The sequence below is a fragment of the Mercenaria mercenaria genome, chromosome 8, assembly GCF_021730395.1.
Source record: "Mercenaria mercenaria strain notata chromosome 8, MADL_Memer_1, whole genome shotgun sequence".
Lineage (NCBI taxonomy): Eukaryota > Metazoa > Mollusca > Bivalvia > Venerida > Veneridae > Mercenaria > Mercenaria mercenaria.
In genome coordinates this window covers 53019526-53044779 of record NC_069368.1, presented here as the reverse complement: position 1 = coordinate 53044779, position 25254 = coordinate 53019526, and the positions used below count along the sequence as shown (strand labels likewise).

The window sequence follows — 25254 nt, the reverse complement described above, 5'->3', positions numbered from 1 at the left end:
AGACTTCTGATGAGAAATATCTCGAGTTCGGAAATGAGCATTTGCAGTTTCATACATATTGTTAATTAAACTATAAACAATGCAGTTAATCTGGTTTGAAAGAAAACACATAGGGAAGCCCAGAATAATAGAATTCTAACAACAAACCTGAAAACAGAAAGGCGTGGTCTTTGAATAAAGTTCTCAGCATGAGAATTATCCATAAATTCTTTTGTTTTGTAAAATTTATATTAACTACTTCCTTTCCTATATTTTCTAGCATGTATTATGTGCTTCAACAGTACTTAGCGGTTCCTGAAAATCAGTATAAATCAGAGATGAAAGACAAATACCTGATGACATATTGCCTTCTGTCAATCGTTATAGAGAACATAACATAACCGAAATCGAAATTTTGTAATGTGAGAAATTATGTGCGAAATTAAGGCATATTGATCAGGAGTAAAACGACCTCCATTGAGTGCTATCCACGATTCATCCATAGTATTTATCCACATCATTTACTTAAATTTTAAAGCATTTACTGATTTCAATAATTGTTGAAAGATCGCATGCTGAAATTTAATCTTCACAGTATATGTGTCAATGTAAAGTAGTTATCATGTGCATGACACTAATACTTTACCATCAGATTGTGAAGTAAACTAAATCCATGTAGAGACACACTTTTTCAAAACAGAATTCGCATTGACAGCTTGGGTACAGCAAAAGAAACTATCCAATATACATGTTTGATATACATTGTTTGTTTTTAATTGCAATAATTTGGTTTTCGAAAGATAAGTTTCTCAAAGGTACAGATCGTTCGGGATGGGTGGCGGCGACAAGCGCTGCAGTTATATTATTTTGTATTATTGCACTGTGGTCTAAGTAATATTTCCTTGCAAACCAAATGGGGGATCTTCTTATCTTAGTGGTAGAAAATTGATACGTAGATCCGTTAACAGGTGAACACATTGCAAATCTATATAATATATTATTGACTATACTTTATATATTATTGAAACAAAACATTATAGATAAAAGGCGAAACCTGTTTAACCTTTAGCCTGCTAAATTTTTCTAAAATGGACTGTTCCATCATTCAATTTGGGCAGTACCACTTGTTCATCAAAGGGATGTTCACTGAAAATTTACTGACTGAATAGCGAACAGTGCAGACCAAGATCAGCCTGCACATCCGTCACTGGTCGCAAAGGCAGGATCACTTGCCGCCCGCAGGCTTAAGGTTAAGTGTTTTCTTAAAAGCAAACTTTTCTTATTGGATAAATTTGTCTATTCGTCTTTCCAACATGTTTATTTCCTTAAAAGTTTTGTTGTGCAATGTCTTTTTTGTCATTACATAAACAATTTGAGGTAGTTAAAGCAATATTGATAATCGTGACTTCATAAAAAATTAGCTCTTTTTTCATTATTTTCATTATTAGAGTTTGCTTTCACAAATTTGTGACAAAAATGAAATTGCAAAAATCTTTATTTCTAACTATAAGATCGTCGCTTGACTCTCGTAGTATCGAAAATTTAAAGCTTGATTTATCTCGAAGAGAGATAACATTTACACACATCGTTGTTTAATTTGGCGACTATTCCATGCTAGACCAACTCTTTTGACCACTAGACTACACCATGTTCTGAAGATGGATTTTTGTGGAGAGCCAATAAATATTTTACTATTTTATTGATAGTATTTTCCTACTAGAAATCTTAGCTCAGTCCAATTTTCCTATATATGATCAAGTAAAGAAAAGTTTTTACAAATTTGCACTTTGCCTAAACATATATTCCTAACTATCTCGCTTCCGTAATAAAGAAAAGTGATTTTGACAAAATGTTAAGAGTTGTCAAAATTATAAGCTGTAACTCTTTGATGCGTATTTTTGTCATAAATAATTAAGTTCTATGTTTAGAATTCCATAATTCATCTTGCGATAAAACTGTTTCAATCACTTCAATAACTGATAAGAAAAATACCTTGATTAAATCATAAATGTTTCACGATAGAAAAAAACATCGAGATATGTGCCAAAGTTAAGTGCAAACAGATTTTTCCACTTGAAGCGTAGCCTGACTACTTCTATTTGAGTTCTTTGCTAATTGGGCTGTCAAAGTAATTCTAATTTGGGGCGATTCAGGTCGAAATATTGAGGAAAAATTACTTATCGCAAATTTCATCTTTTACATCTTTTTACTAAGATAATGCGAACTGGGTTTATAATTTTCAGGATTTTACTAACACTTATGTGATATAACATGGAATTGCGTAGAATAAATTAAACGATATATCATTTAAATTTCGCTCATATTTACCGCCGACTACATCAGTTTTGAAATGGCGTTTCTTCACATCTTTTCGAAAACTTTTATATATTGTCAGATAACAAGGTCTAGTTTCCTTTTTATCACTGAATAGAATTGAACAAACATGTCGGAGGTCTTATTACATTTCGTTTTTATTATTAAATTAAAATGAGCAAACATGTCATAGATCCATTTCATGATAACCTCCACCATACAATATTCCACGATCCGTAAAGTTTTTAAATACTTCACAGTATGGTGGTTATTCAAAATGGCTTTTTAGATAAACTTTTGATTTCATAATATATAATGCGGAATGTAGATTGACATATTTATGAAGTGTAGATTAAATTCCAGTCTTTTTACAGCTCTTTAAAAATGGTGGTAGATTATCGTGTTTTCAATACATACGAAATTTAATACCAAAATTATACCGAGTCGTCAAAAGTGGGACTAACTTTACATAATTATGATTTTTTAAAAATATCAAAATTACTGCTTCCTCTGTCTATTCCACAGGAACATTATTTTGGAAATATATGTAGTGGTAGAGCATCCGCTTCGAGTGCGGGAGGTTGTGGGTTCGATCCCCGGCCGCGTCATACCAAAGACGTGAAAAATGGTACCAGTAGCTCCCTTGCTTGGAGCTCAGCTTAAAAGGGAAACTGGCCTCTTTTCTCATACCCTCGTGGCGATGGATTCCATCAGGAATGAGGTGTAGAGAGTGATTAATATAAGTTGTAGAACTTCCTTCACAATCGACCTAAAATAAATGATGTATAAACTGTCTAAAATAGTCGGAACGGATTAAAACAAAGCCGAAATGAATATTACGGAGACTATAATGCCATTGTCACGTGACTGGGATTTGAAAGAAAAAAAACAACATGTCAATGTCCAGAATATTATCATTATGGAATGCATATATACATTTTCATTTCTCAAGGGGCCGAGGGTACATTGCTTTAATAGGGCGGCCAGCTCACATGATTTTTGAATACCGTACACACAGAGAAAACGTCTCGATTCAGGTAACATTTTGCCTATATTTTCCTTATTCCGCGATAGATTTTCATTGAATAAAATGCATCGAAAACAGCATAATGAGTGCTTTCCTCCGCACAAAACGTCTGCAATTAGTTCTCTGTACTTTTCTCAAACACTTTGCCCATCTGCTTTTCGTGGACTAACTGTGTAGACAACGTAATCACTTTCACAGCTGGGCAAAGTGTATGAGAAATGTACTGAGGACTGATTACATACTTTTTGTGCTGTCTTCGACGCTCTTTATCTTTTGAAAATCCGTATGGTAATAAGGAAAATATAGGCAAAATGTCACCTGAATCAGGACTTTTTCTCCGTGTGTACGGGGATGGGCCACCCAGTTTAAAATATCATCGTTATTGTTAAATGTGCAGACTGAGTTTAGAGCAACATCCACATATACATATACTACCTATAGCTGCCTTGAAAACTCGCTCGTCTGTATGCTTATTATTGTACTATTTGATATTTCAGTTATTGTCCGAAACAACCGCAAGTTATTGGTCTAAATGGAGTACCTGGAGCGAGTGCTCGCGAACGTGTGATGGCGGGGCTAAGTATCAAACACGGAGGTGTATCAGGCGGCGATCACAGGATTTTAGATGTACTGGTTCCGGAATTCTTTACTCAACCTGCAATAATAAAGTAAGCTTAATGCATGGCTGTTTATGGCATTGATAGATAAATATAGTTAGGTGGGGTAGGTGAGTGGATGGACAGCCTGGTGGAATGATGACGATGATGGTGATGATGATGAGGAGGGAGGAGAGAGCATATATTAATAATGTCATAACCGACTTTTGCAATGGACTTGCCATGACAAATATATTTGCCGTGGGGGGGGGGGGGGGGGGGCGGCTCCGTGGCCGAGTGGTTAAGGCCGCTGACTTAAATCACTTGCCCTTCATCGATGTGGGTTCGAGCCTAACTCGGGGCGTTGAATTCTTCATGTGAGGAAGCCATCCAGCTGGCTTACGGAAGATCGGTGGTTCTACCCAGGTGCCCGCTCGTGATGAAATAATGCACGGAGGGGCACCTGGGGTCTTCCTCCACCATCAAAGCTGGAAAGTCGCCATATGACCTGTAATTGTGTCGGTGCGACGTTAAACCCAACAAAAAAAATTGCCGTGGACTTGCCATGGCAAAATTGCAATGGCAGTTCTTTGCCATGGCAAATTTTAAAATGAGATAAAGGTATAAAAAGTTATAATTCTACATGTACATATGTCCAGAAATAGAGAAAATATATTTTTCCGAAAATTAGAAAATAATTTGCCATGGCAAAATGACGAAATTTCTTGCCATGGCAAAATCATTTTCCCATGGTAAAAGACCGATTTGCCATGGCAAAATTATTTTTGCCATGGCAAATGCCACTTTCCATACAGATTTACAAAAAATTAGTACTGATAAAAAATAAATCCATACCAACTTTGAACTCGGTTAATAAATACAATTTAAACGGCTTTCATTTTTCTGAAGCGCATATTTATATAGGCTGAATTTGCCAAATACCGGCGTGGCAAAAAGAAACCGGCGGCTATTGATACAACAGAAATTATTGCCGCAATGCAATTTATATTAAAAATTATCAAATATATAATGTATTGCAAACTAATATAATCTGATAAAAGGTTAGGGTTTAGCAATATGCCACCAAACAACAGGAAAGAAAGATGATGTGTTATAAGTTCGGAAATTGAACATTAATAAAACAAATATGAATTACCATTTTGTTGACATACGTCTTAAAACTCGGAAAAGGACTCCAGGAATTTGTTACACAAACATAAGTATGTTTTTGTTAATTAAATCATTATCTTCTATTTGTCCACCATAAGAAAGTTTTTGCAGATCGCCATTTGCATTTAAATCAAAGAGAGACAACTATTGTTAAGAAATGAACATAATGATTTTCATGAATACATAAAAATAGAATATAAAACATAAAACAGACTTATTATAATTAATGTAAACAAACTTCTTTGCGAACTACATTTTTTCACCGTACTGTCACGTACTGTTCTGAACATAAAACATTCTCAAAACGCTGCCCTTCTTACGAAAAGAAAGCTATTTGTAAAGAAATAAAGAAATAAAAGATTTTATAAAAAAAGTTCTGAAAACATTGTATAACGTAGTTATGTGAAATTTCAGCAATGGGACGCTAAATGCAAATGCATGAAAACGAATATAATTGTTACCATTCTTTAGAAATATTTATTTTTAATGGCGTTCAACAGCGCAGAAGTTTGGCGCTTTTATTGGGTCCTTTTCTTGAATTCAAAGCATATATCAGTGAATTGACTATCTTATTTTTAGAATAATATTCCCATTACATATGCTGTTTTTTTTTATTCTATAATTTGGCGATGCTGAAATTTCAAAATTCAGAAATCCCCCTAAACTTTTAACATATAAAAAATTGTACTTTATACAGACATACGACTAATAACAATATGAAAGAGAAAAATAAATAAAATATTATTTACCTGCAGGCCTGTAAGTCCGGTGTACCTGACTTCCGGTCGGAGCAATGTGCTGCATATAATGACGCCTCCTATTCTGGTCACACGTTTAAATGGCTCACATACCACGATCCCGTGCATCCATGTGCGTTGTCCTGTATTGCAGAGGGAACTCAGATGATTGCCATATTGGCACCTAAAGTCCTGGACGGAACACGATGTTACAACAGTACCTTGAATATGTGTATAAATGGAAAATGTGTGGTAAGTCAACGGTTGCCTTTTTATCAGTTTTGTGATAGAAAATACTAGTAGTTACAAAGTATACACACATACCGTTTCCTATCCACTCTACATTTTCTTACATGCACTGGTAAGTAGAGTTCTTCTCATTCTTTTGAAAGTTTTGACAAAATGTCGATTAAACATTTGTTATAATGACATAATTTCAATTACCGAGTTAAAGTACTACTTTGGAAACATAGTATAATTTTATTGACACCCATAGACATTTACGCGTACGGACTTTGCCATATACGTCAGCTATCAGTTGGACATTCGTACACCTCGTACTATCTGTATAAATGCACAGAGACTTGCGGTGTTGAACACTGAACCCCTCAACCCTAATCACTACCATTTTTTATCAGGATTGTATATACCGACCCAGGCACTAGTCATACAAAAGATGTAGAGCTTATCTGAGCTAGTTGTGAAAAATCATCTCTTCCCAACTACATAAACTGGGGCTTAACTGGGAGCAAGTGTTCCAACTACGAAGTGTCTATGTATATATGCAATTCTTGCGGAATATGTTTTACATGATTTCTTGAAATTTAGAAACTGAAGCACAATGACTGGGAACGAACGTTCCAAACATCTTTCGTATCAACAAAACTATTTTGTAAAGCGAATGATTTCTTCTTCATGCGAAGTTTTGTACATAAAAGCGATTTATAAACTTACAGAAGTACATTCGAATAGGCATATTCTATAAATACAGTGAGTTCTGTAAGTAAGGAACCCTATTATTGCCGTCGCGTTAATGGTAAAATTTCTTCAAACTTGGCAATTTCACGTCGACATAATTACAGGCAACAGCGCTAAAGTTTTGCGGAAATTTTGTATTTTTTTATGCAGACTGGTAACTCGAAAACCAGATAACATGAACTGCAAGTGAAAATTCATGCGAATTCATTCAAAATTGATGTTCGTGATATTTTCACGTAACGTGATTCTAATAGTACATGTTTGTAATTTTCAGCCAGTAGGATGTGATCATGTTCTGCATTCCAAAGTTACCGAGGACTCCTGTGGAGTATGTGGGGGTGATAATAGCACGTGCTCCAGTAACAAGCACGTGTCATCGGAACGGTACCGATGGATACAAACCGGATACGGATCGTGCTCTGTCACGTGCGGTGTAGGTAGTAGACGTTTCTGTGTTAAGAATTGCACATTTTTTTACTTTATCAAATCTAATTTGTTTTTTAAATACCAGAAGAACAGTTAACTGACCAAAAGGGGTAAAATGGTAAAACAGCGAGACGGCCTACAGTTAATGACAACGATGAAAAATATTACAGAATGGTATCAAATAACATACGAAATGTTCTAAAAAGACTAAAGGGCTGAACATGTTCATGCATCAGCCAGATACTGGTTTTCCTTGCAATTCAAATGAGAAAAAAAAACAAAAAAAAAAAAAAAAAAAAAACAGCTCACTGATAAAAAAATAAAAATCACGGCGTTTATTTTGGTTGACAACCAGGTTAACTAAAACACGATATAAATATGCTGGGGATGAATAAGATGTTTTTAATATCAAATTCTAAGGGAGTGTTTTAAATAAGTGTGAACTTTCGTTCAAATATTTTCCTGACAAGCATCGACCACCTTCAGAACTGAACGTTTTTCAAAGAAAAAGTGACAATACCTTCATAATAGAATGAGCAGCCTCCATTTGAGCCGCGCCATGAGAAACCAACATATTGGCTTTGCTACCAGCATGGATCCAGACCAGCCTGCGCATCCACGCAGTCTGGTCAGGATCCATGCTGTTCGCTAACGGTTTCTCTAATTGCAATAAGCTTTGAAAGCGAACAGCATGGATCCTGACCAGACTGCGCGGATGGTCTGGATCCATGCTGGTCGCAAAGCCATTATGTTGGTTTTCTCATGGCGCGGCTTATTTGATTTAGTCTAGTCTAGTGCAGATTGTTTAATATGATATAGCCATACAACGAGATTACAGATAAGCTGTCAGACTATCATTATTTTAGATAAAGTCTTTAATTAGTATGATAAAAAGCAATAACGATTTTTCCTTTTCACTGAGATCACGTTGATATAGTCTAAAAAGTCTGAAGTGAAGTAAATAGGGTGTTGATGACATGTTTTGAGTACGATTTCAGCACAGTAAGAAGTTCATATGTGTTAACTTTTTATCGAAATACTTTTATCTACAAAGCATTACAACTCTGTTTCGCTCTTTAACAGCTTTGCATTTTTCTTTTCTATCACATGAAAGATATTTGTGTTGAAAAGTAGGGAAAATAACGGTAAGTTTACGGAGAAGAAGGGCGCCATCAAACACTATTGTGTAACAAAGAAGGGAAATTTCTTCGAGCCATTTACCATCTGTTATCATTCTGGAATGTTATATACATGTAGTTTGAAATCTTTAGTTCAGTAAGTTTCCTACAACAGTTCATAAACCTAACCATTCATGGGAAAACTGCTTCAGAATTCAAAACCGTTGTTTGAAGAAAAAAAAACCCTGCCAAAACATGATTGAAATTTTATGAATAAATGACTTTGTTCGCTTTGTAAGACAGGTGTCAAAGACAAACGCCTTCTGTGCTTTGATTCTTACAAAGGCCGGGTGATGGACTCAATTCATTGCGATAGTATAGAGCGACCTACAGACACGAGAACAACGTGCAGACCCGGGTCATGTCCACCTGGGTAAGGTTTTGATAATTTTCTTTTTGACACAATTTGTTTTTTTCTGTTTCTTGTTCTTGTGATCTTCGGAGTTTCATTTCATGTAAACAAATCCAGACGCATAAAATCGTGTTAACCTCACCCAACCCCTTGCAAATGTTCAATTATATAGAAAGTTCTAATATATTCTTATCGCAGCATACTACATATCATTATAGTATATACTCAGACTATTTTACATATGAGTTTTTATCAAACTGTAATTTCACTCTGTGTGATTTTGTACTGTTACTTTAATATAGATGTAGAGAAAATGAAATTTCTCGGTAACATTCCGGACTTTATGTGATGTGACCCATCGTGAGTGGATTCAATCAGTTTTCTTACTTGCTGAAACCGTGTATCAAAATGCCTCTCCCATACACTTAGAAAACCCCAAATAGCTATCACTTGATAATTTATTTTACAGATGGCGCGTTGGTCCTTGGCAGAACTGCACACGTGATTGTGGTGGAGGAGTGTCATGGCGTGTAGTCACGTGCATCAAGACGTTTGAGGACGGTACACAACAGTTGATGCGGGATAGTGACTGTGACAGCGCTACCAGACCTTCTTCGAGAAAATCATGCAACGGATATATATGTCCCACGTGGTATGCGGGGGAGTGGTCTGTGGTAAGTGTGCCAGAACACACCCGAGTGACTGCAACAAAAGTCTTGTTACTCAATTTTCAATTATTGTTCTGCACTGTATATCTGGCTTCGTTATCTCGTGTATCTTGTCTGCAAAGAAGATGAGAAACAAATAAATTCCGTCCAGATTTAATCTCGAAAACTCGAGATTCCAAAACTGGCACGCAATTTAATCTTCCTGAATATTTAAAATACACAGTCACATATTATCTGTACTTTATTGTAAATTAGGCATTTTATGTATGGACGAGGTATACAAGGACATAAAGCTTTCTCTAGATGGCTGAGCTGAAAAGGATTTCACGCACTTGATCCAACAAACTGCAGTGTATGTTTAAACTCGTATTTTAAGTGCTAGATTACTTGAGGCTGTATTGTCCGACCTGCTTGATATGACAAAAATATAACAAAACCTGTGTCACACTTTTAATTTTAGTGCAGTGTAAGTTGTGGAACTGGTGTACAGACACGTGAGGTAATCTGCCGGCATGTCGGGGAGAAATTTTGCCATGTTAAGGACAAACCACGGACAGAGAAGAAGTGCACAACGGGAATACCTTGTTATGATCTTAACGGTCTGTACCATCAGTTGTTGACTGTAGCACTTCACTGTTAGCTAAATTCCATTTTTATATGGAATTTGTTTACGACAAAGCCAACAATACGATCACATCTTTCATTGTTCTCTTGAACTTATCCAACAGATTTCATAGCTTTGAACACAATAAAAGATAGTTTTTATAGATGTTACTGCTTGGTATAGAGGTTCATACGGTTGCCTGTCCATTCCTTTCAAACCGTAAAGTATCTTAAGCAAAGAAGGGTTTCTACATAGTATACGGTATATACTTCGATTAACTCTAACCATTACCCTGCTAAGTTTCTATGAACTTATCCAAATTTCAATTAACTGTTAAAAGGGGTGCTTACCAAAAAGATACTGACTGAATGGCGAACAGTGCAGATCTTGATCAGACTGCATGGATGTGAAGGCTGATCATGCTCTACACTGGTCGCAAAGGCATAATCAGTCGTGTCTGGCATGATAAGGGCTAAAGCATCACGTACTCGATCCTAATTCGGACGGATATGAACTACTAGATTGTGTAAGATCTCTTAAAATGTTCTGTAATCTGTGAATTTGACATTAAAACAGTTTCATTTACATATACAATACCGCTTTGTTTTACTTCTTGTATTAAGGAGACATCCAGGAAAGAAAGGTTGGCCAGTTAAAAGTTTCTGACGACATTCCTCAAGGAGATCAGGCAATCACAAAGGAGGACCTATTTGAACCCCGGTAATGACATTTACTCATTTAACAGTTCACTTTTGTTACTGTTAGTGCTCTTACATATGGTGAATAGGAAGCTCATTCATTTTTCTGTTCGAATGAAATGAACTTCTGTTTACCATAATAAGAAGATAGGGAGGATCATTCCCATGAAGTGTCTGTCAAGCTTGCAAAATATCGCTTTCTGTCGTTTGCATATTTCTAGTCCTTAATAAATGTTGAACTCGTTGCTACTAATTTGAAATTTGTTTCACCATGTAATGGTACCTTGTGGTAATTGCATTTGTTCGAAAACAATATTCTGAGCCAATGGTTTTTGGAGGCTGGTCATAGGTTTTTGATAATGGTATCTTTCAACTTGTTTCTCCTCACTGTTATTGGGAAAATAATACAATTGACGACTTCTGTTTGGAAGCTCTGAGGTTACAAGTGAGCGTATTTTATCTCGTGGCCACGAGTTAGTTATCTCTTCACCACGAAATACTATCTAGTATTTGTTGGCCACAAGATAAAAGAAACCGCACACATGTCAGGTTGGAGCTTCCGTACTTCTCTACCATTATTTCATCTTATAATCTCATATAATCAGCTGGGTATGATGTTATTGACGTTAATTGTTATTATTACCTTTTTGTCATGAAACTTTGTGTCTTATCGCGTTTATATTGATAATTAGAACATCAAAGTGAAGAATCTAATTAGTATAACATGTTTCTTATGGTAACTCGTTTTTACGGGACACTCTGTAAGGCTTAAACAACTTTCATTTTCTTCAGTTAATGTTCTTCGTCTTTAAAGAGAGCTTGCATTATATTTCAAGAGAGTTTCAATTATGTTTCGAAGTAACTTCAGTTATATCTCAATAGAGTTTCGAGGTATTGTCCTTTTTCATTTTATGGTATTGTAATTACAGTATAACAAGCTTCCTGCTGTGTTTTGATTATGTAGAAGAGATGAATACTCAATTTCTTTACGTCCTGGCTCCGTTGAATTAATGGAATAGAAAGAAAACATTAAAACGATTCCGACTGGAAATTTTTCTTAGATTGCAATAGTATGAATAATAAGTAAATGAAATATAGCACCTGTTAGTGTCTGTTTTTCTCATGGGTTTATTTATTAAGCTTATGCCATCATTGTCTAATTTTCGAAGAATATCTCACAGATGTCACTGACACTCTTCAACTTCTAATATGAAAACAATTTCCTGTCAGATTTGTAACGACTACCTGGGATTCGTGCAGTGCCTCGTGTGGAGAAGGTGTTAGGTTTCGATATGTTCGTTGCCAGGTGTTTCTGTGGTACCTTAATGACTTTTCTGATCTTCCAGATGAGGATTGCAATGGTAGGTATAACTTCTTTAAATCTGCAATAATAGATAATAACAGCGAGCTGTATTATACTTAAAGACCTTTTAAAGGTTAATCAAAGTTGACCAGCTTCATGTTTAGGTATTAGCAACTAGAAGCTTTATCTTGCACGGCCATTGTGCATTTTATTCAGATATAAAGATATGTTGTTTTATGTAACGAAATCAGCCAATGTCCTCCAGGTTTGGGAACGGCTACTTTTACTAAAATTTACTGAGTGTTGTCACGACTTAAACAACTACAATGTTTATCTAGCTCGACAAGTGTGCTCTTCTAGACTATTCACAATTTAAGCACTTCAAGTTTATAAGAACTGACTAATTTGATCATCATATGGTAAAAAATTAGTTTGACCTGGTAACTTCGAAAAAAAAAACCCCGCTTCTGGGAGCTTTATTCGGAGTAATATAATGCAGATAATGTTTGTCGAGGAGCTTTGTTCGATGTGATCTTTATACTGCCTAAAACTGCTTTTACCAATCCATCTGGTTGCATATAAAATAGAAAATGTTTTTTTTTTCCTTTACAAACACAACAGTGTGTTCATACATAACTATTGTCCAAAACTAATTTTAACATTCAGAGACGAAGCCGGCTGAGTACGAGACGTGTATGGTCGAGCCCTGCTATGATCTGTACGAGTGGGTCCCTGATGGCATGACGGAATGTAGTCATACCTGTCTAGGGGGTAAAACCATGTTTTTGTTTTTTAGTGAACCTAATTTTGTTTCGAAAAGCCAGACAAACATTGTGTAGTACATAACATCATTAGGAATTTCGTTGCCTTCTCTCATTCTAATTACTTTGCAAAACATTTTAACATTTCTTAATTTGATCATGATTAAATGTCTGTGAGAACCTTTGCAGTCGTCCGCTGCCTTGGTTTTTCTAACATTAACCACTGTTTAGAACGTGTGTGTTCCGTTTTCAGCCATTTTTATAAATTAAATGGTTAGGTCACAAGTCATTTTTATATTAATTTTAGAATCTGAATCAATTGTGTCATTAGTTGTGGGCCTGTTTTCTGTTTCTACAATATTAAACTTTTATTATAAACTATCAGACAATCGTCTTGAAAGTTACAATATGATCTGTTTAAGATTTACCTTTACTTTTTGTCGTTTAACTCTTTAAAGGAATACAAGAGTCCATACTGAAATGTAAGACGAAAGAAAACCAAACAATTGTGGATGATTCTCTTTGCATCGAGGCCCCGCATGTACAAACCGAAAGACGAATATGTAATGTGAAACCATGCCCACAAAGGTGAGTCAGCTTCTCTAAATGGAATTTAGGTCAAACTTTTAAAAGTATTTTAGTTATACAACGAATACTACTTTTGACGTACAACTGCGATTTGTCTGTGGTGTTAAATATTGTGGCAACATTGAAAGAGTTAAAAAGCTTAAAAAATAAGGTGTTGGATTTTACATACATTATACATTATCAGACATTGGTATTTTGTTTATAGTTTAGCCTAGAAACAGTATGTGATGATAAATGCTTTATGTCCCTTCCTACTCCGTTGTTTGACTTACCTTCCACGTTATCTATAAAGAGTTTAACAGTATGTCAGATAATTATTTATTTTTACAGCTTTTGGAAAATACATCTTTCATGACAAATTATATTCTTAAAAGAAGACTTTCCCCGAAATGTGATATTTATGTATTATTGTCACCTGACGCAGCTGTTGCACATTTAGATGTGTATAAATTAAATGTGTCTATTAATTCCAATACCTCATACTTACGGCCGTCCCAAATAATCGGGTTATAACAAATGGTTCGATTATAGACCTTCGTCACTTATTTTATTTATTATTTATTGACCATTGAAACAAACGTAACTTTTTTCCAGTATCCCATACTTATGGCTATATAGTGTAACAGGTCATGGTTCGATAAGTGTCTGTCATAGTTGGAAGCAATATAGATCTTCCTAAGAGAAAACGGTACTTGGTTATTTAATAATGCTTACCCTTGTCCCGTATCACGGAATGCACTTTTAATAAAACTAGCGTTTAAACACTAACATTTTCGTTGGACCTGACATTAGTATTTTATTTTAAAGATGGGAACTAGGTGATTATGGCGAATGTTCTGCGACTTGTGGAGGCGGTCAGATGTCAAGAAATGTGAAATGTATACAAGAATATGCACAAGGGCCTACAATACTGAACCTGCCAGGTATATAACATCTGTTTTGTACTTTCAAGCATGGCAATTTTACTGGTGTTTGCATACAGCAGACCATTTGACATAATAAAAGAATTACAACTAATAACTTTTACAGTTACCAAAATATTTGCAGTATTTCAAGAACTTTTCCATTTACTGCCTCATACCTTAAAATGTTTAATTAAATATTTGAAGTGTAAGGCTATTTCCACTAATATTCTAAATCAGCACTTTGCTAACGAGGCATATTTTGGCATACTTAATCGTATTTTGTTGCAAATTGTTGATGATGTCAAACTAAAGGGCCTCCTTAGCTGGTTGGTTAAAGTCGCTGACTTCTAATAACCTGTCTCTCACCGCTGGGTGTTCGAAATATCGTTTGAGGTGTAGAACTCTTTACGTGAAGAAGCCGTCCATCGAGCTTGAGGAGGGTCGGTGGTTCTACCCACGTGTTCGCCCCTGTGGAGCACCTATGATCTTCCACCACCATGAAAAGTTGGAAAGTTGCCATGTAAATATAATTGTGCCAGTGTGACGTTTAACCTCAACAAAAACAGAAACGATAATATAAAATTAACTTTGTTACTGGTTTTGTTTTATTCAGACTTCATGTGTAGCCAGCCTGTTCCGGACAGAGTATCACCCTGTAATACTATAGATTGTCCTGGGCAGTGGTTTGTTGGCAACTGGTCTGAGGTTTGTGAAAATACTCAGTTTAATCTGTAATTCAATAAGAAAGAAAATGGTAATAACCTGAAGAAGAGAATGTTTACTTTAATCTTCACGTTTTCTTTCCAATGATCTGACATGATAAGTTCAGGAGTTCTCAGGTTCCCGAAGAAAAATGTAAATGTTATCTGTCTGTGCATGATTGCAAATTTGATAATTGTTTTGGGTAGTGATTTAAGTTCAGTCGTTGAAGCCAGTAACTGTATTTATTTGGAAATGGTTCAGTACATCTTAAGAATAGTCATGATCTAGCTTCAAGCACAGTTGTGATGTTTGAAGTATTTAAATCTTTGAATAATTGTTTTTTAAGTGTTATGATTTCTGGCGTGTTCAATATCTGTATAACAATTGATAACCGTTTGAATATATACAATGTAACACATTGGTGTTTAAAACAGAATTTCAACAAGGATCTCTGAAGGTGTACCTTCAGATATATCATTTGTTGTTTTGTAAACGCTACTTTTTATATAACTGCTTCATTTTTTGGAAATTTGGTTTTATTTTGTATTTGGTGTTTGGGACTCCCGTCTACATTTATTTATATTGTTCTTAATTCTAAAACATGTCTAATAATCATTTCATTTCATTCTAGTGTTCAGTAACTTGTGGACTCGGAGTTCGAGCAAGGCTTCCTCTGTGTCAGAAAATTCGAAATGAAAAATTGGTGAATGTTTCTCGTTCGGAATGTGACATAACTCTTAAACCGGATACGGAAATGACGTGCAATATGACGTCATGTCCGGAACCAATGATTAAAAGTAGAAATATAAAATTTTATCAATTAAGTGAACTTTCTAAAGTGAAACTTATAGTTGGAATGGAAGCTAAAGTTGTTCCTGAAACAAATATTATATTAAAATGCCCACATGTTGGCTTAGATAGACAGAAAATAACCTGGTTTAAAAATGGTTTGAAATTTAGACGTTCTAAACGAGCGCGAGTTTCAAAATCTGGTGCTTTAAGAATACGTAATGCTCTTCCTGGTAGAGACGATGCCATTTATAATTGCTTAGTAGGTGGACTTGAAGCGAATGTGTCGATTTCATTTGGATCTTCTTTTGACATTTTACAAGCAAGAGTGTATAGAGAAAAGTTTTTAACTGGAAAAGCCAGCAAAGAGTACTCATTGCTCAATAAAACTGTATTATATACTGATCCAGTGGACAGGGTGAGAAAACCATTGACTTTGATATCCACAGACTGGTCCAGGTGTAGTGTCACCTGTGGTGGTGGACTTCAGTCTAGGAACCTAAGTTGTGAACTTATTACAAGTGATTATTATGAAGTTTTGCCGAAGGAAGTTTGTTTTAAGGCGTCGTCAAGGAAGCCATCTATGATTCAAAGCTGCAATACAAACCCGTGTGTGAAATGGAGAACAGGAGATTGGTCGATGGTAACATATTTTATAAGATGCTTGTTTAAAATATAACAAGAACACCAGCGAAACATCACTAGACAGTTGATGCTTACAAAGATATTCCAATTATTTTACTGATATGCAGCAGGCTACTTCAACTTTAAGCTGGATTTCATATAATAAGATAAAGCAAGCAACATTTGTAAAGATTAAATTTTTATGAGAAAATGCTTAACATCTACTGATATTATGTTTACCATAAGAAGTAAATGTATGTACACGATATCAAAAATGAAGTGCTCCACAATAAATTGTGGTGAAATTTGTCGTAGAAAAAACTGCTTGGACGCCTAAAGTCTGCTCTGGCCTTAAACAAAACTGTTGCAACCTTCATCAAAATATCTTGTGTGGAAATTGAGGCTTCTTATTTGTATGAAGAAATAATTCCATTAAGTTTTCCAAGCCTCCACGGATGTGTTGCATTTATCTTACCCGTATAAATAGATATACCTTTAACCTATCTATTTCAGTGTAGCCATGACGACTGTGTACGTCACCAATACTCCATAGAGAGGAGAGACGTTGACTGTGTCAATGAGTTCAATGACTCTATTACTGAGGCTACATTCTGCTCCTCTCTAGGATTTCCACCAGACAATATCAGGGACTGCTTCAATCCTAACTGTACTTTCCAATGGGAAACATCACGATGGTCGAAGGTGGGACAATCAGAATGTTTATGAACAGTTTGACTATAGCCTATATACAGAGATAACTCTGCATTTTACATGAAAAACAGTGATATTTTTAAAAAAAGTATACTAATAACAAGATATACAAGAAAAGCTCTCGGATCCATAAAACGCAGCTTAGCAATATGATAACAATCTAGGTTTGATAGAGTCTGCTCACGAGAGGATTTGTGACATGTGCATCCTGAATGAAAATACCACCAGTTTACCCATTATCTGATATCAAACTGGACGAAAAATGTCTCATGTACATTTGATGTCAGCTCATATACCAGTAAAAGCATATCAATGCATAACATAATCTAACTCACTCTTCCATTTTCATAAAAAATATGAACATATATGTAAAGAAATAATACAAACAAACAAATTTAAAACCACACATGAAAAAAATGAGGTCGCCTGGGAATGTTTTATTACTCTGCGTTTTTAATTTGGTACAAAATGTTATTTTTCATATTCAGTGTGTGTCCAATTGCGACGAAAAAGGATATAAAACGAGAACGTTGACCTGTGTCTGGTCAGGAAGTGGTCAGACTGCCCCTATTGGAAGCTGCAGCACGTTACCACAACCGAAAACAACAAGAAAATGCAAAGGAGCACCGTGTAACAGCTTGGGTAAAATCATATATATTTAAATACATATATCGGATTTGTTATTACAAGCATTATCACATGCTAGTAATTTTCTGCACAAATATAAAAACTTGCCTTATTAGCCATTTGTTTAAGAATAAATATTTTTTACCTGATCACATATGATCATTTTCATAAGAATTAACACAATTCCTTTAGCGACTCGCCTTTATCATAAGAATGACTAAATTAAGTGTTTGAACGTACCATTAGAATGATGGTTGTTTTATTAACCCTTACGCTGCTAAATGTTTATAATGAACTTGTCCATCTTTCAATTTGGACAGCACCATTAACTGTTAAATTTAAAAGGAGTGCTAACAAAAACATTACTGACTGAATGGCGAACAGTGCAGATCATGATCAGACTGCAAGGATGTGCAGGCTGATCATGATCTACACAGGTCGCAAAGGCTGAATCGATCGTGTCCAGCATGATAATGTTCAAAACAATAACCACAACAACAGCACCTTTTTACCATGCCTTAACATAAGAATGATCACGAAACTTTTATTACTTTTTCTGCCTCATCCTATCAGTGGAATTACTACATTGCCTTTTGCTACAGTAAAGTACCAGTAGAATAACAACATTACTTTTTTTCTACCCTACGTTATCATAAGATGACAACATCACATATTGCTATCCTAGTTTGACATAAGATTATCCACATTATCTGTATCATAAGAATGACCACATTATCATTTGCTATCCTACGTTATCATAAAAATGACTGCATTAAATATCAAGAATGACTACTTATTAACATATCGTTGCCCTATCTTTTCATAAGAATGCAACATACCATTTCTACCCTGCCTTATCATGTGTGTGACTACACAACCTATTTGTTAGCCTGGCTCCCTGGCTGCATGGTTATATTTTTATATAAAGACAGGAAACATTTTATTAGAAAATTTTAAGCCTCTAAAATAGATCAATTTTATCTGATGGCTGAACCATACAGCCTGGTGAAAGTTGGCCAATGTAACCCTAGATTACCCCTGTAAACTGTTAACTACTGAGAACCCTATCAATTGTAAGGCAATTAATTATCCTATGTAATGACAAGTTCTCCTTACCAATTTGATAAGGGTCATTTGAGAAAACATCAGATGTTGTTATTTTCTAGAAGAGTATGATACTGAACCCATTCATGATTCAACAGTTTACTAGTAAATGTAAGTGTGAAATATTGTATGCGGATAATATTTGGAGGTATCATAAACTCAGGATCTTTTTTATTATGAATTTTTAAGTTTTATTAAATGTTAGATATGAAAACTCTAACTAAAGAAAGTGTTTACTGTTGTGGTAAAATTAACCTTTGCATCAAAAAAGTTCAAGTTTATTTTATGTGGAGAAATGAAAGAAAACAGAAAGAAAGACAGCGCTTGTTTCATGGTCAAGAAAAAAACAGACTTGTACTGGTACATAATTGAGCGACTTTTGGGTTATTGATATTGTTTCACTGGTTTAAATGAAATTTTTGTTATTAAACAAAGAAAAAACAACAAAATAATGAAGGGTGCTGGTGATGTTAAAAGTGCTTAGTGCCTTGAATTCTGTTTTGGTCGACAGTGAGATGTCTTCAGCTACAGCCAGTTCTTCATGACACCAAGTCAGTAGATTATTTTTAATTCAATTTCCAATGACAACATGACAGATGCTGGAGACCCGAGTTCATAGTTTAAAGTTCTAAATTAAATGAAACTTTACACACAGTTTTAAATCAGTTCGTCACAATCTGTGATGAACTGTTTGTATTTATTCATATTTTTTGGTCTATGTGTTAGAGTGTTATTCTTAACAAGAGCTCTCTGTAAGAAAGCCAATGCTCGACTATTTAGATTGTTTTGCCAGAAGCAGGAATATTACCCTATTAAAAATGTTAAAATATCTATAGAGTTTCAATCCAGTATGGAGATTGGAACTTGCACGCAAAATTTACTTTAACCAGGATTTAGTCTAAAAGGGGGGCATAATTCAGCCAAAATGCATGTCAGAGTTATGGAACTTGATGCTATCACCTAGTTTTATAACCCTCAAGTCACATGTGAAGTTTCAATTCAGTACCTACAATCATTAGTTTTGGAGATGGGAACTTGCACGCAAAACTTTAAGTCCTAAAGGGGGCATAATTTGGCCAATACATGTCAAGCTAATTGGGACGTCGCTTCAGGTAAATGAAGTGACTCCACAATAATGGTACATTGTGTGCTGTCATAATGAAAAAAAAATCAAATGCAAATGGGGCAATTTCAAAAGTTAAGCTTTTGCAACTGCCAGTTGGTCAACAGAATAAAACATAATATCCTTTTAAATATTCTTTTACAACATGCGCTTGGTTTGGTTTTATTTGTTCATATTTAAAAACCTTTAATTATAGCTTCATCCATTTCATCATTAAAAGTGAAGTTTAAAATGATTTAATTCTTGATCTAAAGATCATAAATCCTGTGATAAATATGTAATTTTTAAGCACATTCCTGTTGTCTGATAAGCCAATACAAGCTGAGGGCAGGCCATAAATCGGTAAATTAGGTGCGGCTCATTAAATGATGGTTAGCACATGAAACCCTTAGGTAACACGTCACTGTAATAGCAGCAGATTGTCACTAAAAGAAATTAATGGGAATTTGTCGCACAAATTTGTGAGACACTGGTAGCCAACTTTCACCAGTCCCTATGTTCGGAGCCAGGGGCAATAAAAAATCTCGATGTAGAAACAACCTTCTGGAGTTACTTCCCTCTTAATGAAGAAAACTGATATATGTGAATAAGAACAAACATGGGGACGGGAGCCAGTCTACCCATTTGTTACACTTCCTTATCTCCAGAATGCTGCATTATCTTTTGCTATCCTACTTTATCATAAGACTGACCACATCGCCTTTTGCTACATGACCTTATCATAAGAATGACTACATGTTTAGCTACCCCGCCTTAACGATGACTTACCGCGTCGTATATTGCTACGCGACCTTATCATAAGAAGGACCACATTACCCTGTATACTATGCCTTTCCAAAAGAAAATTGTTAAGCCTTTCTCACCACAGAATTACCACATTACACATATCAAAATAATGACCACATTACCGGTTTCTACCCAACCTTAATAAGAATGACTACATCAGCTTTTGTTACCTTGCCTGATCGTAAGAAAACAACACCTTTTGCTTCTTTGCCTTCGCATTGGAATGATTAAATCACCGTTTGCTACCCGACCTGAAAATAAGTATAGAGGAATTACAATTTTTTACCCATCCGTATCACAAGAATAACCATATTGCGTTTTCCTACCATATCTTACCAATAATTGTTTTCTTAGTTACCTTACCATAAGAATGCCTGCATCATATTTTTACCCTACCTCATTATGTGAATGACTACGCCACATTTTACTATCCTACCAATGCAAACGAATGGCCACACTATCCTTTGCTTGTTCACCTTTTCATAAGAGTTTGCTCCCCTTCATACGAATTTCAACATTGTCTTTGTCCATAAGACTGATCACGTCACGTTTTTCTACCGTCCTTTGTCACAATATCATACGAATGGCCATATAACCTTTTTTACTCTACATTACCATAAGAATAACTACACTGCCTGTTTGTATACTTCCATATTATAAGAATGGCAGTGTTATGTTATACTACCTTCACTTACCAGATCATTAGAATGACCACATTACCTATTCGTATTCTACCTTATGAAAATAATTACACCTTTACTTTCTATCCTCACTGAACGTAGGAATGACTATATTACATTTTGCTACCCTTCTTTATCATAAGAATGGCTACATTGTCTATTTAAAATCTACCTTTACATAAGAATGACGGCATTACACTTTTTACTATATTTGATGAGTACATTACCTTTTGCTACCCGAATTTATTGAAAGAGAGACAACGCTATCTTTTTCTTGTCAAAAGAGTGAAAAAACATTATTTTCCTATATTATCGTATTATAAGAATGACTATTTTACTTTTATCATACGAGTGAATATTTTATTGGTTGTTTGAATTATATGTTGAGATAAGAAGTGCTGCATTATATATTATCTAACCCTAACCCATAACATAAGAATGACTAAATTACCTTTTTAAAAATTACTTTGTCATAAAAATATACAGTTCCCTTTGCTATTAGGAAATGTACATTTTTGTGCATTTTATTGTCATACGTGACGCTATTACCTTTTTGTACTCTTCTTTATCATAGGAATCACCACATTACCTTGAGCTACTCTACCTTATCATATTACCTTGTATATGAATATAAGCCATGAGAAAAAAAATTGATGAAACATATTTGATACTTTTCTAAGTAGACGTGTCTTTATTTTTCAGTCTGTGAAGATGAAAGTGAATACTGCAGTATCATATACCAAATGAATATGTGCCATTATTCCAACTTTGAACAGCGATGTTGTCTGACATGTAATCCTGATTATTATGACGAAACTTACTACGACGAAGCTGATGAAAGCTGAATATTTTAATTATTAGATGATTTATCATAAACTGCATTCAAACATCCCGACGAATGTTGAGGAAAGATATCATTATTCGACTTGTTTTTGATTGTCTCAAACAGATGGTAACTGGTTGGAAATGCGGGATGTAAAAGCATGTATTGGGAGGAAAAACCTATTCGTGTTCATAGTTTCTTACCTGGAAAACTTATACAACCTGCAAATACTGTCATCTACAAAACTGAGCATCAGTTACATGAACACACAAATGAAATAAATACCCAAGGAGAAGAGTTTGTGTAGTTTAAACGGTAGTGCGCAGAAACAGTCTAGTTTGAATTAGCTGTGCATGACCCAGTCTTTGTGAAGTAAGTTTAAAGAGCACAAGACGGCCATTGCCATTTCTCAAAACTCCGGTATTAGTTTAAATGGCTTCGAGAAAAATCTTGAATAATTAACCAGTGCAAATGTTACTTTCTTTCCATGTCTTTTAATCTTGTTTATCTGTTTCATGTATCGGAAAAGGACATCAGTAAACTAAAATTTTGCAGGGGTATAAAGTTCAGATTTAGAACGGAAAATTGTCGAAGGAATAAGGGAAACTGCCCTATAGTTTATGGGAATATAAACCGTTTTAATATACCTTTCTTTTAGAGATTCTAATCAGCCTATGTATTTCACATATTCCAAGTCAACCATATGGTTCTTTTATATTATGTCTATCACTGACGTGATATTTAAATCCCCAATGAGAATCCGGAAAACAAGAGCACCAAGGTGTTTGTTTCTGGAACTTTGGATTTTCTGTTGGATATTCACCTGTGTTTTGTCATATTCTTTTTATTGTATTCAGTGGGGAATTTATTTCATGTAAACGCAAATACTGATAAGCCTTAGAATAGCAATTTCATTCCGAAATAAATACACCATATCTGACATGATCTTCGCCATTGCCGTTTACGTGTAGCTTGTAGTTGCAGGTCATGAACTTTAGCAAACAACGTGCTTTAAATATAATTTACATTTTTAGAGAATTGAAATATAAGTTTTATGTAAGACCTTTCGTGTCTGAAGCATTATATCGCAATGAGAATCTACATTTTTGATGTTCAAAATCACGTAATTACAAAGGAAGCGGGTCATCTTTGAAAACATATGCAATGCTTTTGTAAAGTTTAAACACATCAGTATTTTGCACGTATACTTGCCATTAACAATCTACAAATGGTGTTGTGATTAGCCTGACGGCCACTACTGGTCTCCAATTCCATCTTCATACAAATTCTCCGGCATTCGCGTTAGGTGTAAGCTTTCATCATAATAGGGCTTAAATAAATTAGTATATTGGTTTGAACCAACTTGTGGATTTATGAAGTCAATTTGCATGGTTTGTCAATAATAAAGCCGCTAACTCTGCTTATACTGTTACCGCCTGTAACCGCTTCATCTTGGTTTGCTTCCCTGGACGCTAAACATAATTATATTAGATTTTTTATGGAGAGATGAAAATTTGAACTCTATACAGTTACCTATTTTGCTGTCATCATTAGCTAATATCATGTACACGCCTGTGAAGCTAAATAAATGTTTTTTTGTTGTTGTTTAATTGTTTCAATATTGTTGACGCTACGTCATAAATATAGATAGTGTTTATTTTGGGATTAATATTTATGTGTGAATGTGGTTTTGTGTTTTTACAGTGTTGTATTTGTAACTGACAATATTCAAAATGTTACCCAGCTGTTCCTGAAGCATATGTTTGCTTTTGTAGAAAGTATATATAGATCACAAGAATAGCATCCCGTCAGAGTAAAACACAATGTCCTCTTTCATGAAGAATAAAACTGTCTTAAATATTTTACAAGTGTTATTAAATATAAAATGCCTTTCTACTCTCTTCTTCTTGTATGTTTATAGTAGCGAATTATGTCAAAATTATTCTTATTTGTCCCCTACCGGTTCACCGGAGAGGTTTAAAGGAATGCTCTACGTCCGTCTGTCCGTCACACTTCTTGTCCGGAGCATTACTCAAAAAGTATTGAAGGTACTACGTTGTAACTACACACAATTAGAGCTCACTGAGAGGAAGTGCAGTGAATAAGGAACCATAACTCTATATGGTCTCATTTTTAATTATCTCCCTTCTTGTTAAAGCTTGTCCGAAGCCTAAGTCCATAATTATTAAAGGGATTGACTTGATACTTTACATAATGATAGAGGTCAGTGAGAGAAAGTACAATGTCACAGAACCACAACTCTAGCTAGCCCCATTTTTTAATTATTTCCCCTTACGTGAAGAAAGGTTGTCCAGAGCATAATTTGAAAACTGTTAGAAGGAATGCCTTGGTACTTCACACAATTATAGAGGTCATTGCAAAGAAGACCTGTAACTCTAGCTGACCACGTTTTTGAATTATCTCCCTTTATGTAAAGAGCTTGTCCGGAGCCTTGTCACTTGTTTAATTTGGCATTATTCTCTAACTTCCCATTCCGTTCACTTAAAAGGAACAGAAAAATGATAATATAATTTGAAAAGAAAGCATTGTCCGCTTCATTTTATGATGTGGCACGCCACAGGTTTTTATCAAAATTTTCGAAATCCAGAAAATGGTGTTATTGTTCAGTTGTTGGAAGAAGATATAATCTAATTACTTGTACATATGTTTAAGACATAATTTGTCTATACCCACATTCTTGCAATAGCTCAATACTCTCTCAAAAGAAAGGGCTCTTGTTTTAAATTATACAAATATCGACACTGTCGACACTTTTTCCGTTTTTATTGTTATGATCACATCTAATTATACCCCCGGAAATGAAGTGTAGAGATGTATATTGGAGTCATCTGAAGGCTAGTCAGTGTGTTTGGTCGGTCCGTTGGTCGTAGCCTAGCGGCCAGGGATCGAACCCACGACCTTCCAAACTCAAAGCGGGTGCGTAGAGCACCCGCTTTGAGTTTGGAAGGGCGTGGGTTCGTAGAGCACCCGCTTTGAGTTTG

The 25254-nt window shown here is 35.1% G+C and overlaps 1 protein-coding gene across 3 annotated transcripts in view; it reads left to right on the top strand.

Moving 5' to 3' along the window:
- The window catches only part of LOC123566325 (ADAMTS-like protein 3), a 61966-nt gene extending 37820 nt beyond the window's left edge, over positions 1-24146 (top strand). The window contains exons 2-17 of one of the 3 annotated variants that reach the window (XM_045360301.2): positions 3817-3987; positions 5841-6074; positions 7075-7233; positions 8644-8777; positions 9226-9430; positions 9885-10023; positions 10652-10748; positions 11957-12087; positions 12696-12800; positions 13249-13378; positions 14186-14301; positions 14897-14988; positions 15617-16417; positions 16912-17100; positions 17598-17751; positions 22132-24146. In XM_045360301.2, the coding sequence (XP_045216236.2) occupies positions 3817-3987; positions 5841-6074; positions 7075-7233; positions 8644-8777; positions 9226-9430; positions 9885-10023; positions 10652-10748; positions 11957-12087; positions 12696-12800; positions 13249-13378; positions 14186-14301; positions 14897-14988; positions 15617-16417; positions 16912-17100; positions 17598-17751; positions 22132-22274 (3000 nt within the window). In that variant the 3' untranslated portion in view covers positions 22275-24146. Of the gene's footprint in view, positions 1-3816; positions 3988-5840; positions 6075-7074; positions 7238-8643; positions 8778-9225; positions 9431-9884; positions 10024-10651; positions 10749-11956; positions 12088-12695; positions 12801-13248; positions 13379-14185; positions 14302-14896; positions 14989-15616; positions 16418-16911; positions 17101-17597; positions 17752-22131 lie in introns of those variants that run through there. The other 2 variants (XM_045360300.2, XM_045360302.2) reach the window with 2 other exon arrangements.
- The last annotated feature ends 1108 nt before the right edge of the window (positions 24147-25254 follow it).